At 62.4% G+C, this 23946-nt stretch overlaps 1 protein-coding gene and 3 long non-coding RNA genes across 4 annotated transcripts; 1 reads left to right on the top strand and 3 right to left on the bottom strand.

Annotated features, from left to right (window-relative positions):
* Nucleotides 1-150: 150 nt before the first annotated feature.
* On the bottom strand, nt 151-865 carry LOC146400273 (uncharacterized). Its single transcript, XR_014812029.1, has 3 exons — nt 760-865; nt 352-443; nt 151-229 (listed from the first exon to the last, which is right to left on the bottom strand). It is a non-coding gene; the product is annotated as an uncharacterized LOC146400273 (long non-coding RNA).
* A 771-nt stretch (nt 866-1636) lies between these two features.
* Nucleotides 1637-23449, top strand: LOC110262037 (uncharacterized). The gene is made up of 5 exons (XR_014812026.1): nt 1637-1870; nt 14076-14187; nt 14718-14828; nt 16576-16796; nt 19116-23449. It is a non-coding gene; the product is annotated as an uncharacterized LOC110262037 (long non-coding RNA).
* LOC110262036 (uncharacterized) lies at nt 2075-3536 on the bottom strand. The gene is made up of 2 exons (XM_021100876.2): nt 3163-3536; nt 2075-2913 (listed from the first exon to the last, which is right to left on the bottom strand). Exons 1-2 carry the CDS (start codon nt 3391-3393, stop codon nt 2209-2211), a joined length of 936 nt encoding a protein of 311 aa, XP_020956535.2. The 5' UTR covers nt 3394-3536; the 3' UTR covers nt 2075-2208.
* On the bottom strand, nt 3865-7454 carry LOC146400272 (uncharacterized). Its single transcript, XR_014812028.1, has 2 exons — nt 7323-7454; nt 3865-6279 (listed from the first exon to the last, which is right to left on the bottom strand). It is a non-coding gene; the product is annotated as an uncharacterized LOC146400272 (long non-coding RNA).
* Nucleotides 23450-23946: the final 497 nt, after the last annotated feature.

The raw sequence follows: 23946 nt of genomic DNA, 5'->3' as shown, positions 1-23946 counted from the left end.
ACTGCCCTCGGATCCTGCACCAGGGCCGCGTCCTTGGTGGTCCTGCCAAGCGGCCGTCTACAGACCCCTGCCGGTGGGAAGGTTCTGGAGGGCACCCTCGGTCCGGCCACGCCCTGACGGGTGAGCTCCCCTCGTGGCACGCCGCCTGTCCCCGGGCTCTGCTCTGCACCTCGGCCCTGCGTCTGTGGTCCTTTCCGCTGGGAGGGCACGGCTCTGCCCTCCGTCATCCCTGGGGTGCAGGGAGAGTTAATTCTGCAGAGACCCGCTGGCCTCCAGGGAGTCGTCAACAGCAGGGAAAAGACGGCATGACAAGCTGGGAGCTGGTAATGGAGAGGCTGAGAGCTTCGGTACCCGCTTCAGGAGAGAACAGAAGCCGAGATCCAGACACACGCGTCCGTGTTGCAAAAGCAGCCGGAAGAAGAGGGACAGGATCAGGCTGTGAACTACGGGTGTGAATAAATAATAGGCGTCAACCTGGAATGGGTCCTAGAAGGCACCGTAGAGAGTGTCAAGTTCAACAGCGCTTTAGTAGGTAGTAAAATAAATAAGACAAGTGCAGTGAGGGTCCGAAGTGAGAAGGAGGGCGACCCGTTCCCGAGGTCAGGGGAATGACGCGGGGCGGGGGCCCAACTGTCCGGAGAAAGTTTAGAAGGGGTGGAAACCACACTTGAGCTAAAACCAAGTAAGGGATCTGAAGGGCTCTATAACTTTAGGAGATTGAACTCAAGGGGTTCCCGTCGTGGCTCAGCATTAACGAACCGGACGAGGAACCATGAGGTGCAGGTTCGGTCCCTGGCCTCGCTCTGTGGGTTAAGGATCCAGTGTTGCCAGGAGCTGTGGTGTTGGTGGCAAATGTGGCTCGGATCCCACGTTGCTGTGGCTGTGGCGATTGGACCCCTAGCCTGGGAACCTCCATATGCCACATGTGCGGCCCTAAAAAGCAGAAAAAAAAAAAAAGAAAGAAAGAAAGAAAAGAAAAGAAATCGAACTTAAGGTGTTCCCTCATGGCGCAGCCGTTAAGAACCCAGCACTGTCACCGCAGCAGCTCGGGTCACAACCGTGGGGCGGGTTTGATCCCTGCCCAGGAATTTCCACGTGCCACCGGCGCAGCCGAGAAAGAAAAAGTGGAACCTGAAAAAAAACAAAAACACTTCCTCAGAGATTACAAATGGCTTCAGTGGTCAATCCTAACAAACATTTAAAGAAGAAACACCTCTGATGTCCCACTGACCGCCTCCTCCAGTCATTTTGGGACATGGCATTGACTCTGATTAAAAATTCCAGAAAGAAAAAGACAGTCCAGACTCATCTTGAGCCGCGCCCGGGGCGTGACCTGCACAGCCAGTCGAGGTGACGCACGGGGCCCCGGGCGTGGGTTGGGTGGGGGCCGGGCCCCTGGGGGATGGAGAGGCTTTCTGTCCCCCAGTCTCTCTCTCTCCCGCCTGCCCAGCCCCCCGCAGGTCCCCACTGTCCCCGGCAGAGGCGTCCTCCCTGTCTCAGCCCCCGTGCCTCTTTCCCCAGATTTCAGGGTGGCCATTTGCCCTGCGACTTCGGCTCTGGGGTGGATCCAGGAACCCTGTCGATTTTTCCATCCTCAGGACAGGACTCACCGCTGCTGACCTCTTTATGCTTCAGAGCTGAAGCCCTGTTTACAGTCGAACGCGAGCCTTTTTTCATCTAACTGCCTTTGCAGAAGCGTGAGCTTCAGGAGGGCGGCGTGTGGTCTGTTTTGTCCTCCACCAGATGCCCAGGACGAGGTGGGAGCAGGGGGAAGAGGCAGGAATAGTGGGAGGGCAGCGAGAAGCCGCCCACGTGTGCCAGCGGCACCTGCACAGAAAGCGCCACTGGACCCGCGAAGCACACGAAGCAGGTAGGAGGGGAGGATGGGGCTGTTCGCAGGGGCAGCTCGAGGTCACCCCGGGACGTGGAAGGCCGTGCACACGGCAGAGCCCTCCCCCACTTTGCTTGTTTTCTGAAGACCCGGAGTGGCCACCGCGCGACTCCAGCAGCCTGGGAGTCAGCAAGGCGCCGGCGGGACAACCACCCGTCGGTGCTGGCGGCTGGGGGAGGGGTAACACGGGAAGCGCACATGCTCTGACCCCGTCAAAACTGCAGCTCTTGTGTCAGCAAGTTCTTCTCTCCCAGTGAATGTGGACGAAGGGGGGAGGTCTGTGAGTTGGGGGCTGTGAAACCCAGGCACGAGGAAAATCAGACGGAGCCCAGGGACAGAGGCGGGCACCCCAGGGAAGAGACACCGAGGACAGCTGGCTGGGTGTGCGTGCGCGCCTGCCTGCAACCGCGCAACGGAGCGGGGCGGCCGGAGCCGAGGGGAAAGGACTGGCCCCTTTGTGGAGGGCGCGCCTCGGGGTGGCGGTGGGGGCGCAAGGGCTGGTTAACCCGCAGGACTGCCGAGGCATAGACCACGAAGGAGAAATTGCGTGGCCCCACGTGGCCCCGTGGGCTCCATCCCAGGAGGGGCTGGGTCGGGAGGACGGCACACCCCCTGCTGCTCCCACCCGCATCAAGTCTGCCGCTGCCGTGGTCCTTGGTCAGGGGCTCAGGGCCATGGGGACGGCAGTGGACGCCCGTCGCCAGGATCTGCGGATGTGCTGGGCTCTGCGGGAGTTTGGGGACTTTTCTCCTGGGGTGGCCTGAGCAGGGAGGCGGGCGCTCTCCTTGCGGCCTCGGGTATCCACTGGCCAGGCCCCTTCGCTGCTGCCCCCACCAGCTTTGGGCCCGGAGGAGGCAGGAAGAGGCATCAAGCCTGCATCTGCCAGAGCACCGGCCGCTTGGCCCCAGCTGCTCCGGGCCGGCGCCCAGCTGGCTTTGCAGGCTGGATTTTCCAGCAAAAAACAACATCAGGGAGAAGCACGGAGATGAGGCCAGCTGCAAGGCTCTTCCGGACTCCTGCCCCTGTGAAGAAAACCATCTGGTCCTCTGGGCCGGCGCCCAGCTCCCGGGAGCTCCCCCCCCACCAGGGACCCGCCTCCCGCTCCCCGGGACCAGCACCCGCCCCCCTGTCCCCGTAGCACCCCCCTGGCTGCCCCACGGGCCTCTCCCCTGGCCCATGGTGTCCAGGCCAGCCTGGGTCACGGCACGGAGCCCAGCAGCCCTGGTGGGGACGTGCCACCCCAGGCAGTGTCCCCGACCCTCTGCTCAGACCTGAAGCACCGAGGCCCAAGCGCCAGTACATCCCTGTCCCAGAGTCTCCTGCTGCCCCCAGGCCACCTCCAACAGCAGCTCGAGGGCTCCCTCACAGGATAAAAGATGGCTGGGGACGGCCTCCGAGAGGCCAAGAGAGGCAGAGGTGAGGGCGCACTGCCCAGCCTGAGAGCCTGGGGCCGTCGCATTCTGGGTCCCTCCCAGCCCTCCCCAGGGCGCAGCCCTGCGCATCGGCCTTGCCAGTGACCTTGGTAATGGCTGCGTGACTCCACCTGCAGATGAGTCACCCTTGGCTTACCCAGCCCCTCCGCCCGCGCTTGTCCTGTGGGTCCGTGTCCCCAGCGAACAGATCCGCAGGGCGGAAGAGTTAGTCCAAGATACGCGCCTGTGTCATCTGGGGACATGGTCCCCAACGGGCCAGTCGACACTCCCAGCCGCTAGGAGGGCACCACTTCCCCACAGCCGCACAGTCAGCAGGTTCCCAAACATCACGGGTCCTGTGGTTGAGGCCACAGGGAGAAATGGCCCCCCTGCTTGTGCTTGTTGCCCAGTACCAGTGAAACTGCCCACGGTCCGTGTCTTGCTGGCCTGGGCCTTGTCTTCATCTATTTTCTCTTTGGCACAGTATGGCCGGCCTTTTTCTCATTGGTTTGTAGGAGCTCTTTGTATATTAAGGAAATTAGACTTTACCTACAGCCTGTGTTGTACATCCAGTGTCCTCATTCGCCGTTTATTTGTTTACACACTTACTGACTTTGCACCTGGCGGTTGGTCTCAGGAGGGCCAGGGGCGTTTTGGCTGCTCAGACACTGTGTCCCTTCGCCCAGGTTTCCGTCTCCCACGCACACTGCCTCTAGGAGCCCACCCCAGCCAGATCCTGGGCCTAGGTTCAGATGAGACTCTCCCTGCCTGGGGCCAGGAGCGCAGGACGTTTGCCGGGGCGGGGCGGGGCAGGGGAGGCCAGGGCAGGGACCAGGCAGAGAGGCTGGGTTGCGCCTCAGGGGTCAGGAAGAAAGCACCGCCCGCCCCCCCCCCCCCGAGGCCTCCCCAGGCAGGGCAGACTCCTCCTGCCACTCAGAAAGGCCAGGGTTTCCCTTGGGGGAAAGCGACCTCGGGTCAGCCGCCGGTTGGCGCTGGTGTGGTCTCCGGAGCCCAGAGCCCCTGCATCCTGGCCGTGGGGATGGGACAGAACCCCCTCCTTCCTGTCCTTGAGGGCAAAAGGCCCTGTCCTCTGCTAATGTCCCACTCCTGCCATGTATCTCTCTGGCCGTCCCAGGGGGTTCTGTCCCAGGGGGTCCTCCCCTCACACGCAGCCCTGCCCACCTGTCCTGGCCACTCTCCCCGGCCTGCTCCAGGAGGTAGCCCTTCCCAGCCCCTCCTCCTCCCGCTGCTGACCTCGGCGCATCCCGCAGAATGTGTGCAGTGCTGCACGGGGTTGCGGCCAGATGGAGGGCTGGTCCTGCACCCTTCCACCCAGACCCTGGGAAGAGGCGGGGCGGGGTCTGGGGGAGGCAGGGGCAGGCAGAGGAGGTGCCCGTGGTGGGGGCCAGGCCAGCCCTGGGGGCAGCGAGGCTGGGGATAGAGGACCCCCCTTCAGCCGGGCTCCAGCTCTGTGTCCCTGTCTGAGCAGCATGTGGTCACGGCCCCCAGGGCCGCACTGTCCCCGGGGGGCCTGGTAACCAGCTGGGAAGGCCCAGGGTAGCAGCCCAAGCGCAGGGCCAGGGGCCAGCTTTCCAGGGCAAGTGGTGAGTGTTCTGGCAAATGGGCGCCTGGACGTTGCCAAGGAAAAGGCTGCTCCTTGGTCCCGCGGAGACTGGCCTGGAGCCCATGGGGGAAAAGCCGCCCCAGGCTCCCTGGGCGGACGGGAGAAGACGGGGCAGGCTGGACGCCGCGTGGGAGCTCGGACGGCCCTGGAGCGACGGGGCCAGGCCTGCCGGAGCCACGCGTGGCCACTGGCTTTCTTTGCAATGGAATCCCCGCAGCCCCGGGACTCCTCCAGGGGAGCTGGGCGAGGGGCCCGTCCAGCCGTACCCACGGCCCTGGGCCCCCTCACCTCGCTGTTCCCAGGCCCCGTCGGGGGGCAGGGGGCAGGAACAGTGCAGTCTGTCCACCCAGTTGTGCCCGCAGCTCGCGGCCAGCAACACGGACCCTAGAGACCTTCACGTCCCCACTCTGTGACCCTCTCTCCCTAGCTGCCCCCTCACCTCCTTCCTCCCCTCCCCTGCCCTCCTCCTGGAGCACAGCCACGGAGCACTGGGGCCGTGAGGAGGGGCCGGGCGGGTGCCCCGCCTCAGCCACAATGACGGGTGTGCCCCCCCCCCCCCGGCCAGGAGCCCCAGAAAGAACCTGGACACACACAGACCCCGCTGCGACCTCGAGCAGGCTTGGGAATGACCCGAAACAGAAGCCACAGGCGAATTCAGAAGGGCGGCTGTTGAGAAACCAAAGCAGCTTCTGCTTGGAGGAGGGATGAGGGGAGCGCGCTGATGACAGCCGCCGTAGGTGGTCTCAGCTCAAACGTCGCGCTGGAGGAAGCGCACAACGTGACGGCGGGGGCGGGGGGGGGCGAAGGGTGGCACCCCCGCCTCCCGACCTCGATGACACGTGCGCAGCTAAGGCTCTGCTGCTGGAAGAGCAGGTGAGGCCCGCCCTGCCCTTCCCACATGTGACACAACGCCAGGCCACCCCCCATAGGGTCTTCCCCCGCCGAGGCCCCTCACATTCTCGGGGCGCCCTTCAAGCTGGGTTCAAGAGGCCATGTGGCTGTTTCTGGCCACGGACAGCGCTCCCTCCAGGTGCAGCGGTTGTAGAAGTGCCGTACTGACCCTGCAGGTCCACAGTCAACAGGGAGAGGGCTGAGCCGGCCGGCCGAGGACTTGCACACGGGCTCCTAGAAATTCACAGGGACGGGCCCCCGCCTGGGACAGCTGGCATCAGCAGTCACCATGGAGAGCACATCAGAGTGAGACAGGTGACCAGTGCTGGCGCGAGAGCGGCACGGGGGGCAGGGGCGCACTTCAGACAGAGCAGCCACGCAGTCCAGCAGCTCCACTCCTTGGCACGAACCCCGAGCGTCCGAACACCTGCACCGAAACCTGCCCCCAGACGTCGCAGCAGCTGCGAGGTGGCAGGAGGTGAAGCGTGGTCACAACACGACCCCTCCGCCCGCCCGGGACAAGCAGCCTGAGGAGCAAGCCGGTGACAGCAGCACCAACAGGCGTGAGACCTGCCACGTCTGTCCCTGCCAACGCCCAGCTCCGGCAGAGGCCCAGGAGGGCGGACTCCGGGCGGCCGGGGCCCCGGGGGCGACGGCTGGCGGGTCCGGGATTTCTCTGCGGGGTGAGGGACACGTCCTGGAATTGGACAGACGCGACGGTTGCACAACCCCGTGAATAAATTGTACGCTTGAGTCCGGAGACGCTATCACGTGAATGACCCCTCGGCAAAGCTGCTGCCTTGAGAAAAGCCATCGTGCTTCCTCCGTCTGGCTCGGGGGCGACAGGGCCGGTGCTGAGATGGCAGCGCCCGCAGAGTGGCAGCTGCACCGGGTCCGAGTGTGGCCGCCCCCCCCCACCGTGACGATGGTGTGGACGGGCTGCCCTGAGGCTCAGGAACCCTCTGCCCCCTTCCTGGAAGGGCGCCTCATCTTGTCCCTTCGGGCCTCCGTCCTCCCATATGGGGGAGTCAGCAGCCCCACGCGCAGGGGGGAGGGGGGAGGGCAGGCCCCCCCAGAGAGCAGGTTCCACCGGGGGAGCAGGGGAGGAGGTGAGCGGGAGGAGGAAAGGGGGTGTGTGGTGGGGGTGGGTTGCGGGGGGAGCCTTGCCCCCCCACTCCCCCTCCCTCTCCCGCTCCCTCTCCCCTCCCCCTCCTTCTCCCCCTCCCCCTTCCTCCTGCTCACCCTCCTTCCCCCTCCCTGTTCACCCCCTCCCCCTCACCACTTCCCCCTCCCTGTTCTCTCCCTCCCTGTTCACCCCCTCCCCGCTCCCCTCCCCTTCCCTCCCCCCTCCCCTCCCTACTCCCCCGTCCTGTTCACCCCCCTCCCTCCTCCCCTCTTTCTCCCCCCCACCCCCACCCCCGCTCTGCCTGGGCCCTGTGTCCTCCCCCAGGGCTGCCCTTTGGGGCCGGTCCCCGCAGAGGCGGTGAGGGGAGGATGTCCACACCTGGGCGGCAGCTGCGGGGCCTCGGGCTTCCTGCTGAACCACGCTGGGGGGCAGCCAGCGCCAGGCGGGCAGCGCCGCCCTGATGGGGAACATGTGCCAACCACGGGCCGCCAGCGGAAACCGCATTCCGTGAGCAGTTAGCTCATGGTTTACACCCTCTGTGCAGACGGATGATAAGTCATGGGAAGCCGGACGGGGCCCCGGGGCTGAGCCAACCCGCCCGCCCAGAACCTCCTCTCGAGGACTGGGCTCCCGGCCTCGGCCCCCGGGGCTGGCTGCTCTGAGGCCAGACCCCTCACGGAGGCCGTGGCCCCCCCGTCCTGGGCAGGGTCCCCGTCATCGCCTAGGCCCCAGGCAGCCTAGCTGAGCCATGGCTGGTCGCTGGATGACCCCTCCTGGTTCCTCGCCCGGATGTTATTTATCTGCGACTCAGCCTAACCTCCCTCCCCACCGACTTGATGTCTATTGGCTGTGTTGTTGGGGAGCTGCTCGCATATTCCCGAATCCAAGCCTGGGTTCCCTTGGGGGCACCGGGCGACTCGCCCTCTCCGTCCCTAACGGACGGCACGTCCGTGCTTTCAGGTTCGCTCTGCGTTGCGCAAGCACCGCGCCACGAGGAGCTGATACGTGTCACCCGCTCCCTGGGGGCCACCTGCTCCTGCAGGCACCGCTCACTCGCTGGCTCCCCAGCCCCCACTTGGCCACAGGATCCAAGGTTCTGGGGGCTGGAGGACTGCGGCTGGCCGTCCGGGCCCGGGCGCTGCCCCACAGGCCCTTCCCTCCACACGCTCCACACGTGCCCTCCACGGGGGCTGCTCATCTCCATCGGGCAGGAAAGTGGGATTCTGCTGGAAGGCTGTGCACCTGAGGCGGCCCCGAGCTGAGAGCTCTCCCAGGGTTCAGGTCCTGTTGGCTCCGCTCCGGGCACGTGCGGTTCTGCTCACGCAGCTTGGTTGTCATGGGGACACGGCTGCTCACATGCTCCGTCCCCTCTGTGACCTGTGTCCTCACTGTGCACCTGGCAAGGCTGGGCCCGGGCCCCCAGCAGCCAGGGAGGCCTTCCCGGGAGATAACCACGGGAACCAGACCAGCTCACGGCGGCCACCTCCAAAGCAGCTGCTGCCTCCCCTTCTCCCCCCGGAGGGCTGGGCCCTGCAGCCGGGATGCCGCCCTGGTGAGAGGCGAGTTGGGGGGCGCCGGCAGGACCCTGGGCCCCGGGAGCAGGGCGGCAAATGCCTTTGGCCTTCACGGCACGTTACCACGGGGGCTGCCCGCCCGCAGCTCTTGCCGTGAACGGCCTCCTCGTTTGAGAGGCCGCTGGGTTTCGTATCTGCATCTGGTCACTCTCTCACTCACGTTAATTTTTTACACTAGGTGTGGGGGAGTCTCCGGGTTTACACTCATGTCACCAACACCAAGAGCCTTACTATTTTTTATAACGTTGGTGCCATTGATTTGATTTTCTTACCTTATCGCATGTGCCAGACCCTCCGAGAGAACGTTGAGCAGCAGGGGAGGAGGCAGAGGACCGCTGCCCTGGCCCGCGTGTGGGGAGAGTCCGTGTTTTCCAAGGAGCGTCATCTTGGCCTCTGCTCGGCGCAGTCTGTGCTTTCTTTTTCCATTGGAATCAGTGTTATTATTAGTAACGATTGCCGAACTGGGTTAGATTTCCTTTCAGTGCTTATAGATTTTGTTTTATGAATTCTCTGCGCTCATCCGTCCATGAAGTTACTGAAATGAGTCACTGAGCCACCCCTGGGAGCCTGGTCCAGACCAGCCATGCCATTCAGCAGACTTTTTAGGGGGTTCCCTTTGCTGTTCCTTTCTTTAGACATTTTTCTCGTCTTCATTTCTAAGGGATATCTGTCTATACTTTCCTCTCTCTTTTTCGTGCTGCATCACGTTGGTGCATGCTGGTTTCATGAGAAGAATTACAGAGTCTTCCATCTTCGTGTGTGTCTTGGAAACGTGAAAGTACCCCTGAAATCACGTGTTGGTTGCCGCGTTTAGGCCTCTCGTGGCTGTGAGCCCCTGTCCTCGGCCCTGTCCCATCCATTCCCTTTGGAACACCTTTCCAGGTTCTGTGTTCATCTGCTTGTGTTTTCCCCACCTTAAGTTATTTTGGTGGTTTGTATTCACTAGAAAATTACCGGTTTGCTTCAGGTTTCTAAACAGCTGCCCCATGTTGGCAGCCGTGGTGCCGTTCTGTCCTCGGGTCTCCTTTCTCCTTCCTAATTATAGGCAAGTTTCTAAATTTCTCACCCAGACTCGACATGGAGACACCCTCCTCAGCCAGGCTCTCGGGCAGGGCAGGGCTGTCGGGGGAGGCGCCATTCCCATTGCACTTTCCCTGGGAAGAAACGCTTTCTCGCGTTTCCTTTTTGATTATCTGTTCGCTACGGAACTCATTTCTGGCTTTATCTTCCTCATTCCTTTCTTCGGCTCTTCAGCTACGCCTCACCGTCCCCCTAGCCTCCAGGACAGGCGCAGCCTCTCTCCCTGCCGCTCTTCCCTGGGTCGGCCGAGCCCCCGGCCTTAGCCGAGGTGTGGTCACAGGGTCACGGCGCCGCCAAGAGCCCAAGTGTTCGGAGCTCACTTCCCGCTGTACCGAGGGGCGGCCGAGGAGTGTCCTTCTTCGTTTCTGAGGAATCAGGGTTGGGGTCTCTGCATCTTCGGTTTGAAGTTTTGCCGGGTTCGTCGAGCCCCTGCTCATTCACCGAGGCTGCCTTTGTGGACGCCTTTGTGGCTGCCTTTGTGGACGTAGAAAGGTCGAGGTCTTCCGAGGCCCGAGGCTCCGTATCCACACCCGCAGCTGCGTGTGTTCTTCCGCTGCCTCGAGCCCCAGTACCAAGAGCTCCAGGGCGCAGTGCCGGGCCTGCGGGCGCCTGGCTGCCGCCTTCGGCCCCGTGGTGTCCGGCCCGTGTGTTTGCAGCCTTCCGGGCACGGCTCGCTTAGAATCCTGCGTCAGGGTGAACGGCGCCTCCGCCGGCCTCCTCGCCCGTCCGTGTCCTGTCCCCTCTGTCCCCTTGCACGCCATCTTCGGCCCCTGTTCTGAGTCATGGTCAGTGCTGGCCCTTTTCTGGAATTCTCCTTGGCTGGTGCGCGGGGATGGCCGGCTCACAGGGACCACCCCGGCCTGGGGCGCTGCCCGGCTCACCGATGACGCCTCACTGCCCTCTGCTTCCAGGCTGCCGATGAGACAGCCAGGCCTCCTCACTCTTCTCTCCCCTGAAGTAACATGTCCCTGGGGTCAGCCGACAGCACCGTCCCCGCCCGTGGAGAGTGCGGCCCTGGCGGGGATCACGTTGCCGCCTCCCCGAGCCCGGCTGGGCCCTGCAGGGCCGCCTCGCGCTCCTCTGTGTCCTTGGCTGGACACCCCAGTGTTTGCCCAGGACCGCGGCAGAGATGGGAGGTAGAGACGGAGCCCCGTCCAAGCCCTGGGCTCTGGTCTGCAGAGGCCAGAGCCGCCTGGAGGGCGCACGCCGGCCTGGCCAGCGAAGGGTCTGCTCCCCAGCCTCTCCAGCCCCCAGGCTCGGCTGACTCCGGGGGCAGCTTCAAGGCCCACGGGGAAGGGAAGGCAGAGGACGTGGGTGAAGGGCAGTGGGGCCGCTGGGCGGGGGCGGCTTCCAGCCTCCATGCGCGTCCTAAGAGGCCAGGGTGCCAGGAGCTCCCCTGACGCTGTCCCTTCTCGCATTAGTCACGGGACCTTGGTTCAGATCTCACGGCCCAGGGACGCTCTCTCCTCTCCACAAGCGGAGGGGTGGGCAGGCCGCTGACACGGGGGCGCAGCCACAGCCCTCTCCCCTTGTCGCCCTCCTGGGCCCACGGGCCGCCCAGCGATGCTGGCTGGGAGTCCAGTACATCCGGGGTCCGGCTGACAGCCCCTCCCCCACAGAGGGCAGGGCCCCCAGAACGAGGAGCAGCCAGGAGAAAGGAGAACCCGGAACCTGGCCAGAGCCACGGGGGCCCCCAAATCCACCCGCATCTGCTGGGCCTGTGCCCAACCGGTGTCTGACCCAGAGCCCTGGGTCCAGGTGACCGACCTCGGGGCCTTGGCATCAGGCCTGTGGGGTTGCCCCCAGACCAGCCGCATTCCAGCCCAGGATCAGCAGACAGACCCAAGCGCGGACACCGAGCTGCACGGCCGATCGGCACCCTTCCAACCGCCCGGGGCTCATGGGTCCACAAGGCGACGCAGGGCTTACAGCCTGGCTGGCGACCTGCGCCGGCACTGACGTCCTGGTTCTGACCACGGTTAGCGGCGTGGAGGGGACAGGCAACTGGACTATTTTTTTTGCAACTTTTTTGTTAAGTCTGAAATTATTCCAGAAGCAAACTTTTTTAAACAATTGCCCTGGAGGCAGCGTGGGTGTTGGGCGTGGGTTTGCAACGCGCCTGCAGGAGCCCTGTGCCCACGGCCCCCCCAGGCCACCCCTGCTCTACCCAGAGGGCACCGGACCCCTCAGCTCACAGGAAGGTGGACATGCGCCCACCGTCCCCGTCGTGAGGGCTCCAGGGTCAGAGGGGCTGGTGCCGCAGCTGCCCCCACACTCACCACGTGGTCGGCGGGGAGCTGAGGGGCCGAGCCCTCCTTTAAATCACTGAGAACAAGGCTCACTGTCTCTGGTCTGAGATGCCCTCAGGATGTCCCAGAGGAGGCCGGGGACATTCCACGAGTGCATGTGACCTTCTGAGCCCACCTCCAGCTCTGCTTCCCATGGTCTGCAAGGCTGCGGGGGCAGCAGGCTGGGCACCCGCCCAAATGCAGGTACACCTGCAGCTACCTGGGGGACTGCGCCCCAAGGCAGCTCAGGGGGCTGAGGACTCCATGAGATGCCCGCGGGCATAGTGGCGCCCCCTGGCTCGCATTGGCACCCAGGCTCCGGTGCCCCAGGGGAGAAGTGGGCCTGGGAGGGGCTGCGCCTGCCTCTGGTGACACACGTCAGCTAGACCCGCTCTGACCCCTGGCAGCAGGGAGGGACCCAGGAAGGTGGAGGGGGAGCAGCATGCTGGGGGTGGGCGGCGGCCGTGGGGCTGGGGCCTGGCCAGGCCTCCCAGGCCGCACGGCCTGCTTTTCCTTCCACCGGCTCTGGCCCCCGGCCAGGCGAGCAGATGCCGACCCACTGTGCCCGGGCGGAGAGCCGGCCCCCACGAGGCTGGAGCCGGGGCGTCCAGCCGCAAGACCGTGGGCTCAGAATTTCCAGGCCGGGAAGTGGGCTGGCGGGGGGAGGAGCAGCCCCCACCCCGGTCCTCTGGAACGCTGGCCTGGCGGCTGCAGGGGCAGAACACACAGCCTGGCACTTCTTCCTTCCCCGCCGCCTGGCAGCCCCTCCTCACTGGGGCTGGTCTGGGACCCCCTCCTGGGTTGGCTCCTGTGACACTGCTGCCCACATGTCTGAAAGCGGCCCCTCGACCGGGGGCTCCTAGGTTGGACCTGCCACACTGACTGAACGGGAGAGGCCTGGACACTACGCCACAGACACCAGAGGAACCACTCAGCCTCTCGGGGAAGAGGGTGGAGGGAGGCCAAGGGCCCAGGAGGGCGGGCTCATTGTCTGCGGGCAGACCCTGCCTGCGGGGCTCAAGGTGCCGGCCTCTGCCCCCAGGCCCCCCAGGAGGTGGTGGTAGACCCCTCCCCAGCAGGGCTCTGGGCACAGAAGAGGGGTCCAGCCACTGGGGGTGCCGCAGCCTCGCTGAGCCCCAAGGTGGGGGCTGACTGCAGGGCGGCCCTCCCCACTGGACAGACAGATGGTCACACCTCAGAAGAACTGCCCAGGGCAGGGAGCTGGCAGAGCCGGGCAGACCCCGGCTGGGGCCCCTGGTCCACGGAGTCCCTGCCCCACCGCCCCCACCCCAGCTGTGGAGAACCGCAGAGTCAGCCTCGTGCTCAGGCCACGAGAGTGGGGTGGGGTGCGGGGAGCGCGTGGCCTGTGTGCGTGGGGCATGTACACATGTGCCACCCCACGCCAGGGTGCGGTGGGAACCGAGCGGAGCCCGCAGCCACCCTGGCCCTTGCCAGACGCTGAGGCCCGGCAGCCTGCAGCTTCTCCACCAGGGCACCTCTGCCCGGGGCCTCCCTCCTCTGTGCCGGCCTGGCTCTGCCTCCCTGGAGAAGCCCAGCCTGAGAGTTAGGATCTGGCTGTCCCCTGGACGGTGGCCTTGACCAGCCCCTCCCCCACGCCTCGGCCTCCCTGCGAATGGAATCAGTGGGTGATGTGGCCCCTGTGTGTCTGCGGGACCAGCTAGGGCTGCAAACGGGAGCTGGCAGGCAAACGCGCTGGGGCATGGGGGGGGCAGACAACAAGGAAGAGTCCAGGCTTCCAGCTCAGGCCAACGGAGCTCCACCTGCATGTCTGTGACCAGGCAGGTGAGGGAGGAGCGGAGGGAGGTGCTCGCTGCTCTTGCCGGGGGGTGAGGCGTCTCCTGGGGTCCGGGTTTGCCTGAGGCCACACCCCCTCTGCGGGGAGCACCCGCCCTGCAGGGAGCACCCCCTCCGCTGGGAGCACCCCCTCCGCGGGGAGCACCTCTTCCGCGGGGAGCACCCCCTCTGCTCAGAGCACCTCCTCCGCTGGGAGCATCCCCTCCGCTCGGAGCACCCCCCCTGCGGGGAGCACCCACCCCCTCTGCTCGGAGCATCCCCTCCACGGGGAGCACCTCTTCCGCAGGGAGCACCCCCTCCGCGGGGAGCATCCCCTCCGCGGGCTCTCTCCAGAGTTGCCCCTCTGACAACCGTCTGCCCTTCCTTTTGGACAGAGGCTTTTCCTGTGCAGACTCAGCCGCTCGGAACTTGGCATCCAGCTTCAGAGACGGTGGCTTGAAGCACCACGGAGACTGAGAGAAGAAAATGCACCGAGGAGAAGCAAATGTGAGAATTCAAGCATAAACCCAAGCCCCTCCCAGGACCCACGGCCAGCCTGGCCGCCAGCGAGAGCTGCTGACTCGGGGCTCAGACAGCTCTGTCGGAGCACAGCCGCTGGGCTGGCCTGTGGGGTCATGAGGAGGGGGCCACCTCTGTGGGAAAGTGCGTGTGGGGGGGCCTGGAGGGCCATCGGGGAGCTGGTCACGTGCCACACTTGAGAGACGCCAAGGGTGACTCTGGCTCAGGGACCCCTCAGCACAGCCCCCTGACTGGGCGCTGAGTCACGGCTGCCCCATCAGAGCCCAGAAGCCCGGGGACCTGCGGGCAGGGGCGCAAGACCAGAGATAGCGGCTGGGGTCCCGGGCCCCGCACCCCCACCCGCCCTTGGGTTTCAGAGCGGCTCCTGAGGCCAAGATCTGCTGCACGGGGTACCAGAGGGGATGTGGGGCGGGGGTGGGGGGTGGGCTTCAGGCCCCTGGGAGGGAGCACTGAGTGAGAGCAGTGAAGACCCTTCTGCCCTGCCCCCGCCCCCACAGACCCCTTGGCATTGCCGACACTGATGGCTGAGAACCAGAACAGATGGGGAAGCAAAGCCTCAACCCACCCCACATCCTGCTGAGTGGAGCCGAGATGGGGCCGGGGACAGGGTGAGCAGCTGGTACTGGGGCGCCTTCGTCATGGGGCCTGGACGTGAGGGAGCCCCGGGTGGGGTCCCAGCCCTGGTCTCTCCTGCAGCCCCACCCGCTTTGCCGGTTCTCTGGGCACCTGACCTTTGGCTGGGCTGCAGCTGGCATTTGGCAGCTCGTTACGAGGCGTCACTTTGGGGACCATCTCTGACGGGTGGATTGCATTGGAACTGGGGGCTGAATAAACCCAGGACACTGGAACCCCTTCAACGCTTTGGCCCCTGGGGGCGGTCACCCCCTTGGCCAGCACGCAGGGACTGGAGGGACCTGAAGCCTCGAGAGGTGTGAGCGGCAGTGGAGGCCCAGGGGCAGCTCGGCTGTCCCCAGAGGCCCACAAACCCTCCAGCCCATGCCTTCTAGAACCATGGCAGCCCCTTCCCATGACCTGGGGATGGTCCCCAAGACACCTGAGGGTAGGTTAGGAGCACCCATGGCGCTTCCTCCTGGCTTGTGCTCTCAGGACGCCCTGGAGGCAGCACAGGCCATGCCAAGGCCGCACACAGGGGCTCCAGGCCCCGCTAAGGCCCCAGCCCCGCATGGCCCCCTGGCAGTGAGTGACAAGCTTTTGGATGGTTTTGGTCATGGCCAAAAGGTGCAGAGAGCAGGTGCCCACCGAGCCCTGCCTGAGTGCAGGTTGGTGAGCAAAGCAGACACGGGGGCGGTTTTAAGGCATCAGGTCCTGGGGGCGTTGGTTACGCACGAGTCAGTAACCAGAGCAGACCCCACACGGGGCCCTGGGTGCTGCCTGCCAGGCCCTGCGGCTCCTTCCAGGCCCTTCTGGGGCTGAGCAGTCCCTGCAGCCCTGCAGTCTGAGGGCTCCCGGAGCCCAGAAGACTTCCTTCCCCAAGTCCAAAGCCCCGGGGAAGCCTCCGGAGGGCTGGCCTTTCCCAGGCGGGCTGCCCGTGGGTCTGCTGGGTTCTTCCCTCAGAGCCACGTGTTTCCCCCGAGATGTTCCGCCTCTCGGTCACCGGCCCCTGGTTGTCCCCAGTTGGCAGCACTTCGTGAATCTGCAGCGTCAGAAGCGCCCTCGGTGAGGGAGCGGCTCCTTCCAAGGGCACGTCTGAGGCGTGTCACCCGCGTCTTCCACTCTCGGGAACACCAGCGGTTCCCCGTGACTCAGCCACCAACCTCACTGTCTTTCTGTCATTTTCCTCTTTTGCATCTTGACTCCAAGTCCGGGCTCTGCCCCCGACACGTCCAGCGCCCGGGGAGCGCCGGGCGCACAGGATCCCGGGTCGGGGTGACGGTCTTTTCTTCTTGACACTGCCCTTTGAAGCACAGAAGGTTTTTGGCTGAAATATATCTTTTTCCTTTGGTTGTCTGTGTTTTGGGTGTCAAACCCGGGAACTCCTTGCCTAAGTCTGGTCATAACACTCACACCCAAGATTTCTCTTCGACGTTTACAGCGTCAGCTTTTCCATTTTTGTTGCTGTGGTTTGTTTTCTCGACGGCTGCACCTGTGGCACACGGACGCGCCAGGCTAGGGGTTGCTGGACGCTGCGGCTGCCGGCCTGCCCCACAGCCACGGCAGCACAGGATCCGAGCCGCACCTGGTGGCCACACCGGATCCTTAGCCCACTGCACGAGGCCAGGGAGTGAACCTGTGTCCTCACGGATGCTAACTGGGTTCTCAACCCGCTGAGCCACAAGGAGAACTCCTGCTTTTACATTTAGGTCTTTGATCTATTTTGACTTATTTTCTCTACAGTGTGAGATGGGAGCCAGCCTCACTGTCACCTGCGGAGGGAGGCTGTGTGCCTCAAAGCCACCTGCTGAAGAGAACATGCCTCCTCTACTCCATGGTCTCGGCACCCCTGTCAAAACTCAATTGACGGGGAGCTCCCTGGAGGCTCAGCCGATTAAGGATCCAGTGTTGTCCCTGCTGTGGCTCAGGTTTGATCCTGGTCCTGGAATTTCTGCATGCCTCGGGTAAGGCCAAAAAAAAAAAAAAAAAAAAAAAAAAAAAAAAAAAATCAATTCACGATAACGGTAAGAGTTTATTTCTGAAATATCAGTACGATTCCATTAGTCTCCCTATTTTTATGCCAACGCTACACTGTCTTGACTTCTGTAGCTTTGTACGAATGTTTGAAATTTTGAAGAGTGAGTCCTCCCACCTGGTTATTGGTTTATGAGGTTGTTTTGGCGGATCTGGGGCCCCTGGCAATTCAGGATCAGACTTCCCATTTCTGGAGGGAAGAAGAGCAGAGGGAATACTGGCGGGGACAGCCACGAAGCTCTCCATCAGTTTGGGGAGCGCTTCCTTCTTCAGGACAGTAACGCCTCCGACCCGTGAACGGGAGGTTTCGTTCTGCTTACTCACATCGTCTTTAATTCCTTCCAACAACATTCCGCATTTCTCAGTGTGTAACTCTTGCACTTCCCTGCTTAAATTTATTCCTAAGTATTTTTTCCTTTTCTTTTTTTTTTTTGTTTTGGAGGGGGTTCTCCCTGCTGCTTAGGGACGTTCCTGGGCCAGGGCCAGGGATCAGATCGGAGCTGCAGCTGCAGCAATGCCGGATCCTTTAACCCACGGTGCCAGGCCAGGGATCGAACCCGCACCTGGCGCTGCAGAGACGCTGCCGTTCCCATTGCACCATAGCGGGAACTCCTAAGTATTGTTTTAAATTATTTATTTGTTTTTGGCCGCACCCAAGCATGGAGAGGTCCCTGGGCCAGGGATCACACCCACGCCACAGCGGTGCCAACTCCAGATCCTTAACCGCTAGGACACCAGGGTTGTACCATTGTACCCTTTTTGTGCTATCGTGAATGGAATTGTCTCCTTAACTTCATTTTCAGATCGTTATTGCTGGTGTATAGAAATACGACTAACTTTCTGCAGATTGATCTTCTACCTGTGGTCTCTCCGAACTCACTCATTCGCGCCGGCGTTTTTTGTACACATTTCTTCTGACTTTGCGAACAAGATCGTGGCCTCTGCAGGTCACCTTGGCTGCCTTCGCTTTCCCTTTCTTGGCTACGTTCCCGGCGAGACCCTCTAACACAGCGCGCTGAATAGAAGCACAGCGGCAGGCATGCTTGTCCGCCTCCTCCTTTGGGGGGACCGAGCCGTGGTCTTCTTTTCTGGCCATGACTTCGTCTGGTTCGGCTCGCAGGGTAGAAAGAACTGCGAAGCATTCCTTCATCTCGTGTTTTTGGAGGGTGGGGAGAAGGGTGGGTGCTAATTCTCCTTTTGATATTTTCTGGCCGCCAGCAGTGAAGCCGTAGGATCCCGGGCTTTGCTTCACCGTGAGTTGTAATTATTTATTATTAATTCAATCTCTTTGTTACAGGGTCTATTCAGATTCTCCATTTCTTCACGAGTCACTACTGGCAGCCGCTGTCTTTTTAGAAATGTGTCCATTTCGCATAAATCACCCAATTTGTTGGCACACTGTGGTTCATAGGATTTTTTCAAAATTCTTTTATTTTTCTGTAATGTCATCACTAATGTCTCCTATTTCATCCCTGATTTTAGTAATTTGATCTTCTCCTTCTCATTCTAGTTGATCAATTTTCTTGATCTTTCCAAAGGACCAATTTTCTTTTTCATGGATTTGTCTCAGTTTTCAAAATGCTCTATTTCGTGCACTTCTGCTCTAATATTATCGTCGCCTTCTGCTTGATTTGGGTTTACTTGCTCTCTTTTTTCTAGTTTCTTTGGTGTCAAGTTAGGTTACAGACTTGCCATATTATTCGTTTCCTTCTGAACACTTCTGTACTTCCGAAGTTTCCACACGTTGTGTTTTCATTGGTCTCAAAATACTTTCTAAGTTATACTGTGAGTTCTTTTGTGATCCATTAATTATAAGGAGCGTACCATTTCAATATTTTTTTCAACTTCCTAAATTTCTTCCTGTTACTGATTTTTAATTTCTCTTGCCACGGTGGCAAGAGAACGTTTTTGCATATGATTTCAAGCACTTTTTTTTTTTTTTTTTTGGTCTTTTTGCCTTTTCTTGAGCCACTCCCGCGGCATATGGAGGTTCCCAGGCTAGGGGTCTAACCAGAGCTGTAGCCGCCGGCCTACGCCAGAGCCACAGCAACGTGGGATCCGAGCCGCGTCTGCAACCTACACCATAGCTCACGGCAACGCCAGATCCTTCACCCACTGAGCAAGGCCAGGGATCGAACCCGCAACCTCCTGGTTCCTAGTCGGATTTGTTAACCACTGAGGCACGACGGGAACTCCTCAAGCACTTTTTAAGTTTATCGCGACAGTTAACCACCCGGTCTACTCTGCAGGACTCCCGTGTGCACTGGGGACGCTGCCGTGGGTGGCGTGTCCCAGAGACGCCTGCAGGGTCCCGTGGGTCACGCGAGTTGCTCAAGTCTCCTACCTCCTCCTGACCTGCCGTCTCGCTGCTTCGTCCATGTGGAAATCAGGCTACTGACAGCTGAAAGTCTCCAGTTATTACGGTTGGATGGTCCATCTCACCTTTCCCCTGTGCTTTTGCCTCCCAAACGCCGGGACTCTGGGGTCAGGTTCAGGTGTGTTTGTAACGGTCACGTCCTCCGCAAGGTTTACGCTTCCACCGTCGCAAAGTGCCCCTCTGTCTCTGGCCTAACACTTGCCCTGAAGTCTACTTTGCCTCCCGTCGCTGGAGACACCCCCTCTGTTGTTGGCCGGCCCTTCCGCCTCAACCTACTTGCGTCTTTGAACGCAGTGTCTGTCTTTAGCCAACAGCACGTAGTAAGATCATGTTTTACTTCGTCTCGTCTGCCATTCACTGCCTTTTCTTTTTTTTTCCTTTCGAGGGCTGCACCTGCAGCCTGTGGACATTCTCGGGCTAGTTCTCAGCATATGGAATTGCAGACGCAGCTGAGTGAGGCCAGGGATTGAACCTGCCTCCTCATGGATACTCATTGGGTTTGTAACCTGCTGAGCCGTACGGGAACTCCTGGGCTGTTCATTTTCAAGGTCACCGCAGAACTGGAGAGTGGTGGGTGGGCCCAGGGCGCCTCAAGCCCCTCAGAGCGTGGAGGGGCGGAGAGAGTGGCACACTTGCCCAATGATAACGGGAAGATAAGATGGTGCAGCAGCCACAGAGCACAGTTCCTCAAAGTGCTGAAAATAGTTGATCTACCACGCGACCCAGTAATTCTACCTCTGGGTCTGAACCCCAAGGAATGGCAAGCAGGGCCCTGAAGGGCTCTCGATGCCCCGTGTTCACGGCTGCCCTGTTCACAGCCGCTAAGACGGGAAAGCGACCCGCACATCCACGGCCAGGGGGACGAACAAGCAGACTCCATGGAGGGCGATTCGGCCTTAAAACAGAAGGGAGTCTGAGGCTGCGAACGGGGACCCCGGGGACACGGTGGCAGTGAAGAAGCCAGTCGCAAAGACAGACACCGCGTGATCCCGCTCATACCCGCTTCTAGAGTCGCCAAAGTGACAGAGACAAACGTGCAGCGGGGTTTCCAGGGCTGAGTGGAGGGGACAGCGAGTTCCTGGCGCAAAGCTTCAGAGTTTCAGCTTCAGGAGCTCAGACGAGTTCTGCGGACGGAGGCAGTGACGGCTGCACAACAGTGGGGCGTACTTCATGCCACTGGGCTGTCACTTGGCTGGTGACGACGGTAAAAACAAGACCTCACAGCTGTTCCTACCGAGATTCGGCTAATTCTCTTGACTGAAGAACAAAACACACAAACCAGCTCTCCAAAGACTGCCACAAGCGTGGGGTTAATTTCCAGAGTACTGGAAAAGTCCGTTCCGACAATTTTTGCCTGTTTTCTCATGTTTTCAGAGGTCCTTGCTCCGCTGTTTTTGCTGAGGTCCTGGCAGGCCCCCTGGGCGGAGGATGCGTGGCAGATTCCGCACAGACAGGCCTGTGTTTCCCTCGGCCCAGCGGAGGGAAGATCCGCGTGCGTGGCCGGACGGAGGCCCGGCTCCTCCCAGACCTGCGGTTGGCAGCTGGTGGCCTCCTCGGTAAAGCCGGGCTGCAGGCCTGGCCAGGGGTCACTCAGGGCCCCCGGTCCTTGGGCCCACTCGCGCCAGGCTCCAACGCAGGGGTGACCCTCGTGGAGGGTCAGCCGGGCATCTCTGCAGGAGCGATGGGAACCGATGGGAACCGGGTGCTGGGGGTGGGGGTTCAGCGTGCCAGCACCCCCTCCAGTGCTTTCCTGGACCACAGAGGCCACAATCGCTGGATCATGAGCTCCGTGACCTGATTCAGGCCCACAACCCGAAGTGCTCAAAGAGGAGCTCCCGCTGTGGCATAACAGGATGGCACAGCATCTTGGGAGTGCTGGGACGCAGGGCCGATGCCCAGCCCAGCACAGTGGGTTAAGAATCTGGTGTGGACGCAGCTGCAGCTTAGGTCGCGACTGCGGCTCAGATCCGATTCCTGGCCCGGGAGCCCCGGTGCTGCGGGATGTCCAAGAAGAAACACAGAAGACGAAAAGCTGCTGGGGGAGACCTGAGGCCAGAAGGGGTGAGGCCAGACGGAGGCTCGTCCAGGCAGCAGGACCGCGGGCTCCTGAGGCCCCTCCCTGTCCCTGCAGGCGCCGGACTGTAAGCCGGCTGCTGACCAGGCCCTGGGGACCCCCTCGGGTAGAGGGAGCTGCAGGGGGAGCCACGCCCGGGGGCGGAGGAGCGGAGCGGGTGGCGGCTAGGAGGTCCAGCCTCAGGGGTGGAAAGCATGTGTGAGCCGCTGCGGCATCTGGCAGGAACCGGGCCCTTGGTCAGCGTCTGGTGAGCGGACAGACCAGCAAACAAATGCGTGCCTGTTGTCCCCCAGGCCCCAGGGGAGCCAGACTCCCGGCCTGTGTGCGTCCGAGGAGCCAGCGTGTCCCCGGGGCGCTGGGTGGGCCTGTCCTGGGCCGGCCCTGAAAGAGCCCTTGTCTCCGGCCCCGCTGCCAGAGCGCCACAGCCCTGGGCACAGGGTGACAGCATCGCGTGGACGCCTGCAGGCTCCACGCCCACTGAGGCCGGTGTGGGCAGCACAGACCCACCCGCAGCCAGCCGAGACTTAAAGGCACCCTTTAAAATGCAAACGCCTGGCAGGGCCTGGTGGCGGGCGGGCGTTCATCCTGTGCTGTCTGCTGTCGCTAATTTGAGCTGCAGAGGCTCTGAGGTGGGGCGAGGGCTCGGGGGGCCGCTGCAGCCGTTAGAGTCGTGGGGGTCTGGGAGATTCAGACCTTGGGGAGCAGGGTGTACCCAGGACTTTGCCACTCGGAGGCGAGGGGGGAGGTGGCTGAGTCGGGGCAGGGGCGGGGGTCTGCAGAGGCTGGGCCACAGCCTCAGCCCCGAGCCTGGTCCCCCTGGAGCCCCCTGAGGTGACTGACCCCGGAGTGACTTACAGGAGTCACTTACAGCGACCCCGGAGTGACTGGCCTGAGGGTCACCGAACAACCAAGCCCACATAAGAACGCAGCCTGCAAAACGCTTCCGGTCTGCAGAGCCCACGGCCCCAGAGCAGGGGCACTGCCTGTGGGTCACTTCTGTGTCCCCAGGGCCGGGCCCCAGGAGGTGTTAACGAATGGACAGACTTACAGGGCGGGGGGGCACCTTGTGTGCAGAGCAGCCTTCTGTTTGCAGGCAGTAGATGCTCCCCAAATGCTGCTCTACCCGAGCCCGAGTGGGAGACAGGCGGGAGCGTCCGGGTCAGCAGAAGAGGCTGAGGGCCAGAGCGGCCGGCAGGGAGTCCAGAACCAGTGTGAGCCCACCCCGCCTGGCCAGGCTCCCCGCCGCAGGTCCCCTGGCCCCAGGTCTCCCTCTGTGCCCCCTCTGAGCAGAGCCAAACACTGGCCCCTCACCACGCCCCATGTGTCCTGAGTGTCCTCTCAGGCATGCTCTTGGCAGACATACCGCCACCAAAGGACGTGCCCCTGGCCACCCTCCTCCCGGCCCCGCCCGGGTCCCAGCCTTCAGTCTCCACCAGCAGCACACGGAGGTGGAGCCCCGGGGTGGTGGAGGGGAGCCTCCTGTAACATGGGGCCAGCCCCAAGGCCCCCACTGTTGAGGCTGCGCCTGAGCCAGCAGGGGGTGGGGGTGGGGTCCAGGCCCACCTCCCACGTCTCTCCAAGGACAGGTCGTGAGCAGACACTCGGCCCTTTCCACTCGTGCCCTCTCCAGGGTGTAGGGACTCCCCAGGAGCCCCGAGGCACACCCTGGCGTCCAGCCAGCGTCCCTCGTGTCGCGTCGGCCCAAGGCGGGCCTTTCTGCGGGACGCCCACCAGCGCCTCCGGCCGGGTCCCCCAGGCAGACAGACAGACAGACAGACAGCCACCCGAGCCGCTTCCTCGCAGAGGCTCTTTTTGAAAAAGATGGTTGTTTCTGTAAATCTCTTCTGTTTATGCTGCTGCGTAATCAGTTTATTTTCACTCTAAAGTGAGTCAGTAAAAGTGTCCTGAGTGTTTCCATGAGGGTCCCCAACAGGGCGAGGTCGGCTGATGTCACCCCCCGACACAGGCGCTCCTGGGGTCTGTGATTTTTCGGAGCGTAAGGGGTCCCACCAGGCTGGGGAACCACCAAGGCGGACTCTGCCTGCGGCCTGAGGCCCGGGTTTGCAGCCCCTTTCCCACAGGCATGTCATTTCCTTGAAACACGGTTCGATCGTTTGCTTTTGTTTGCATTCTATTCTTGTTGATTCTGTTTCTTTTCTCTCTTTGGGGGAACATGTAAACCATTACCATGGCTTCAGAATTCAGAGCGCTTTCTTCCAAGCTTTAAAGCTCCCTGGGAGGCTCCCGCGAGTGAGACCACTCACCGCCTTGGCTTCCCAGCTCCTGACCCCGTGACCAGGGTCTGGGAGCATTTTCCAGACTCTGCCACGGCCCCTGCTGCCTCCCTGAGTCCCTGGGGCTCTCCCCCAAGGAGGACGCCGGGGGCCTGGGGAGGGGGCGGGCAGCTGCGGGGTTCTGATGCCCCTCGGAGGGACAGTGGCCAGCAGCTTGGCCAGCACGGCCACTCCGCACCGCCCTGTGAACCGGAAGGAGGCAGCAGGGCTTGCTGAACCCAAAGCCCAGGGCCGGACACCTCCCCTGCTGCCCCCCAGCTGGGACCGCATCTGCCAAGGGGCCCCCTCGTCCCACCCCGTCCTGAGGGCGGCACGCACTGGCTGCGCAGCCCGGC

This window comes from Sus scrofa, chromosome 8 (assembly GCF_054392235.1).
Source record: "Sus scrofa isolate SSC_HxYL_T2T_F1_AM1 chromosome 8, Sscrofa_HxYL_maternal_Yorkshire_Landrace_v2.0, whole genome shotgun sequence".
In the NCBI taxonomy this organism is placed as follows: Eukaryota; Metazoa; Chordata; class Mammalia; order Artiodactyla; family Suidae; genus Sus; species Sus scrofa.
The sequence above is the reverse complement of the archived record's forward strand: the minus strand, read 5'-3'. Positions and strand labels throughout refer to the sequence as shown.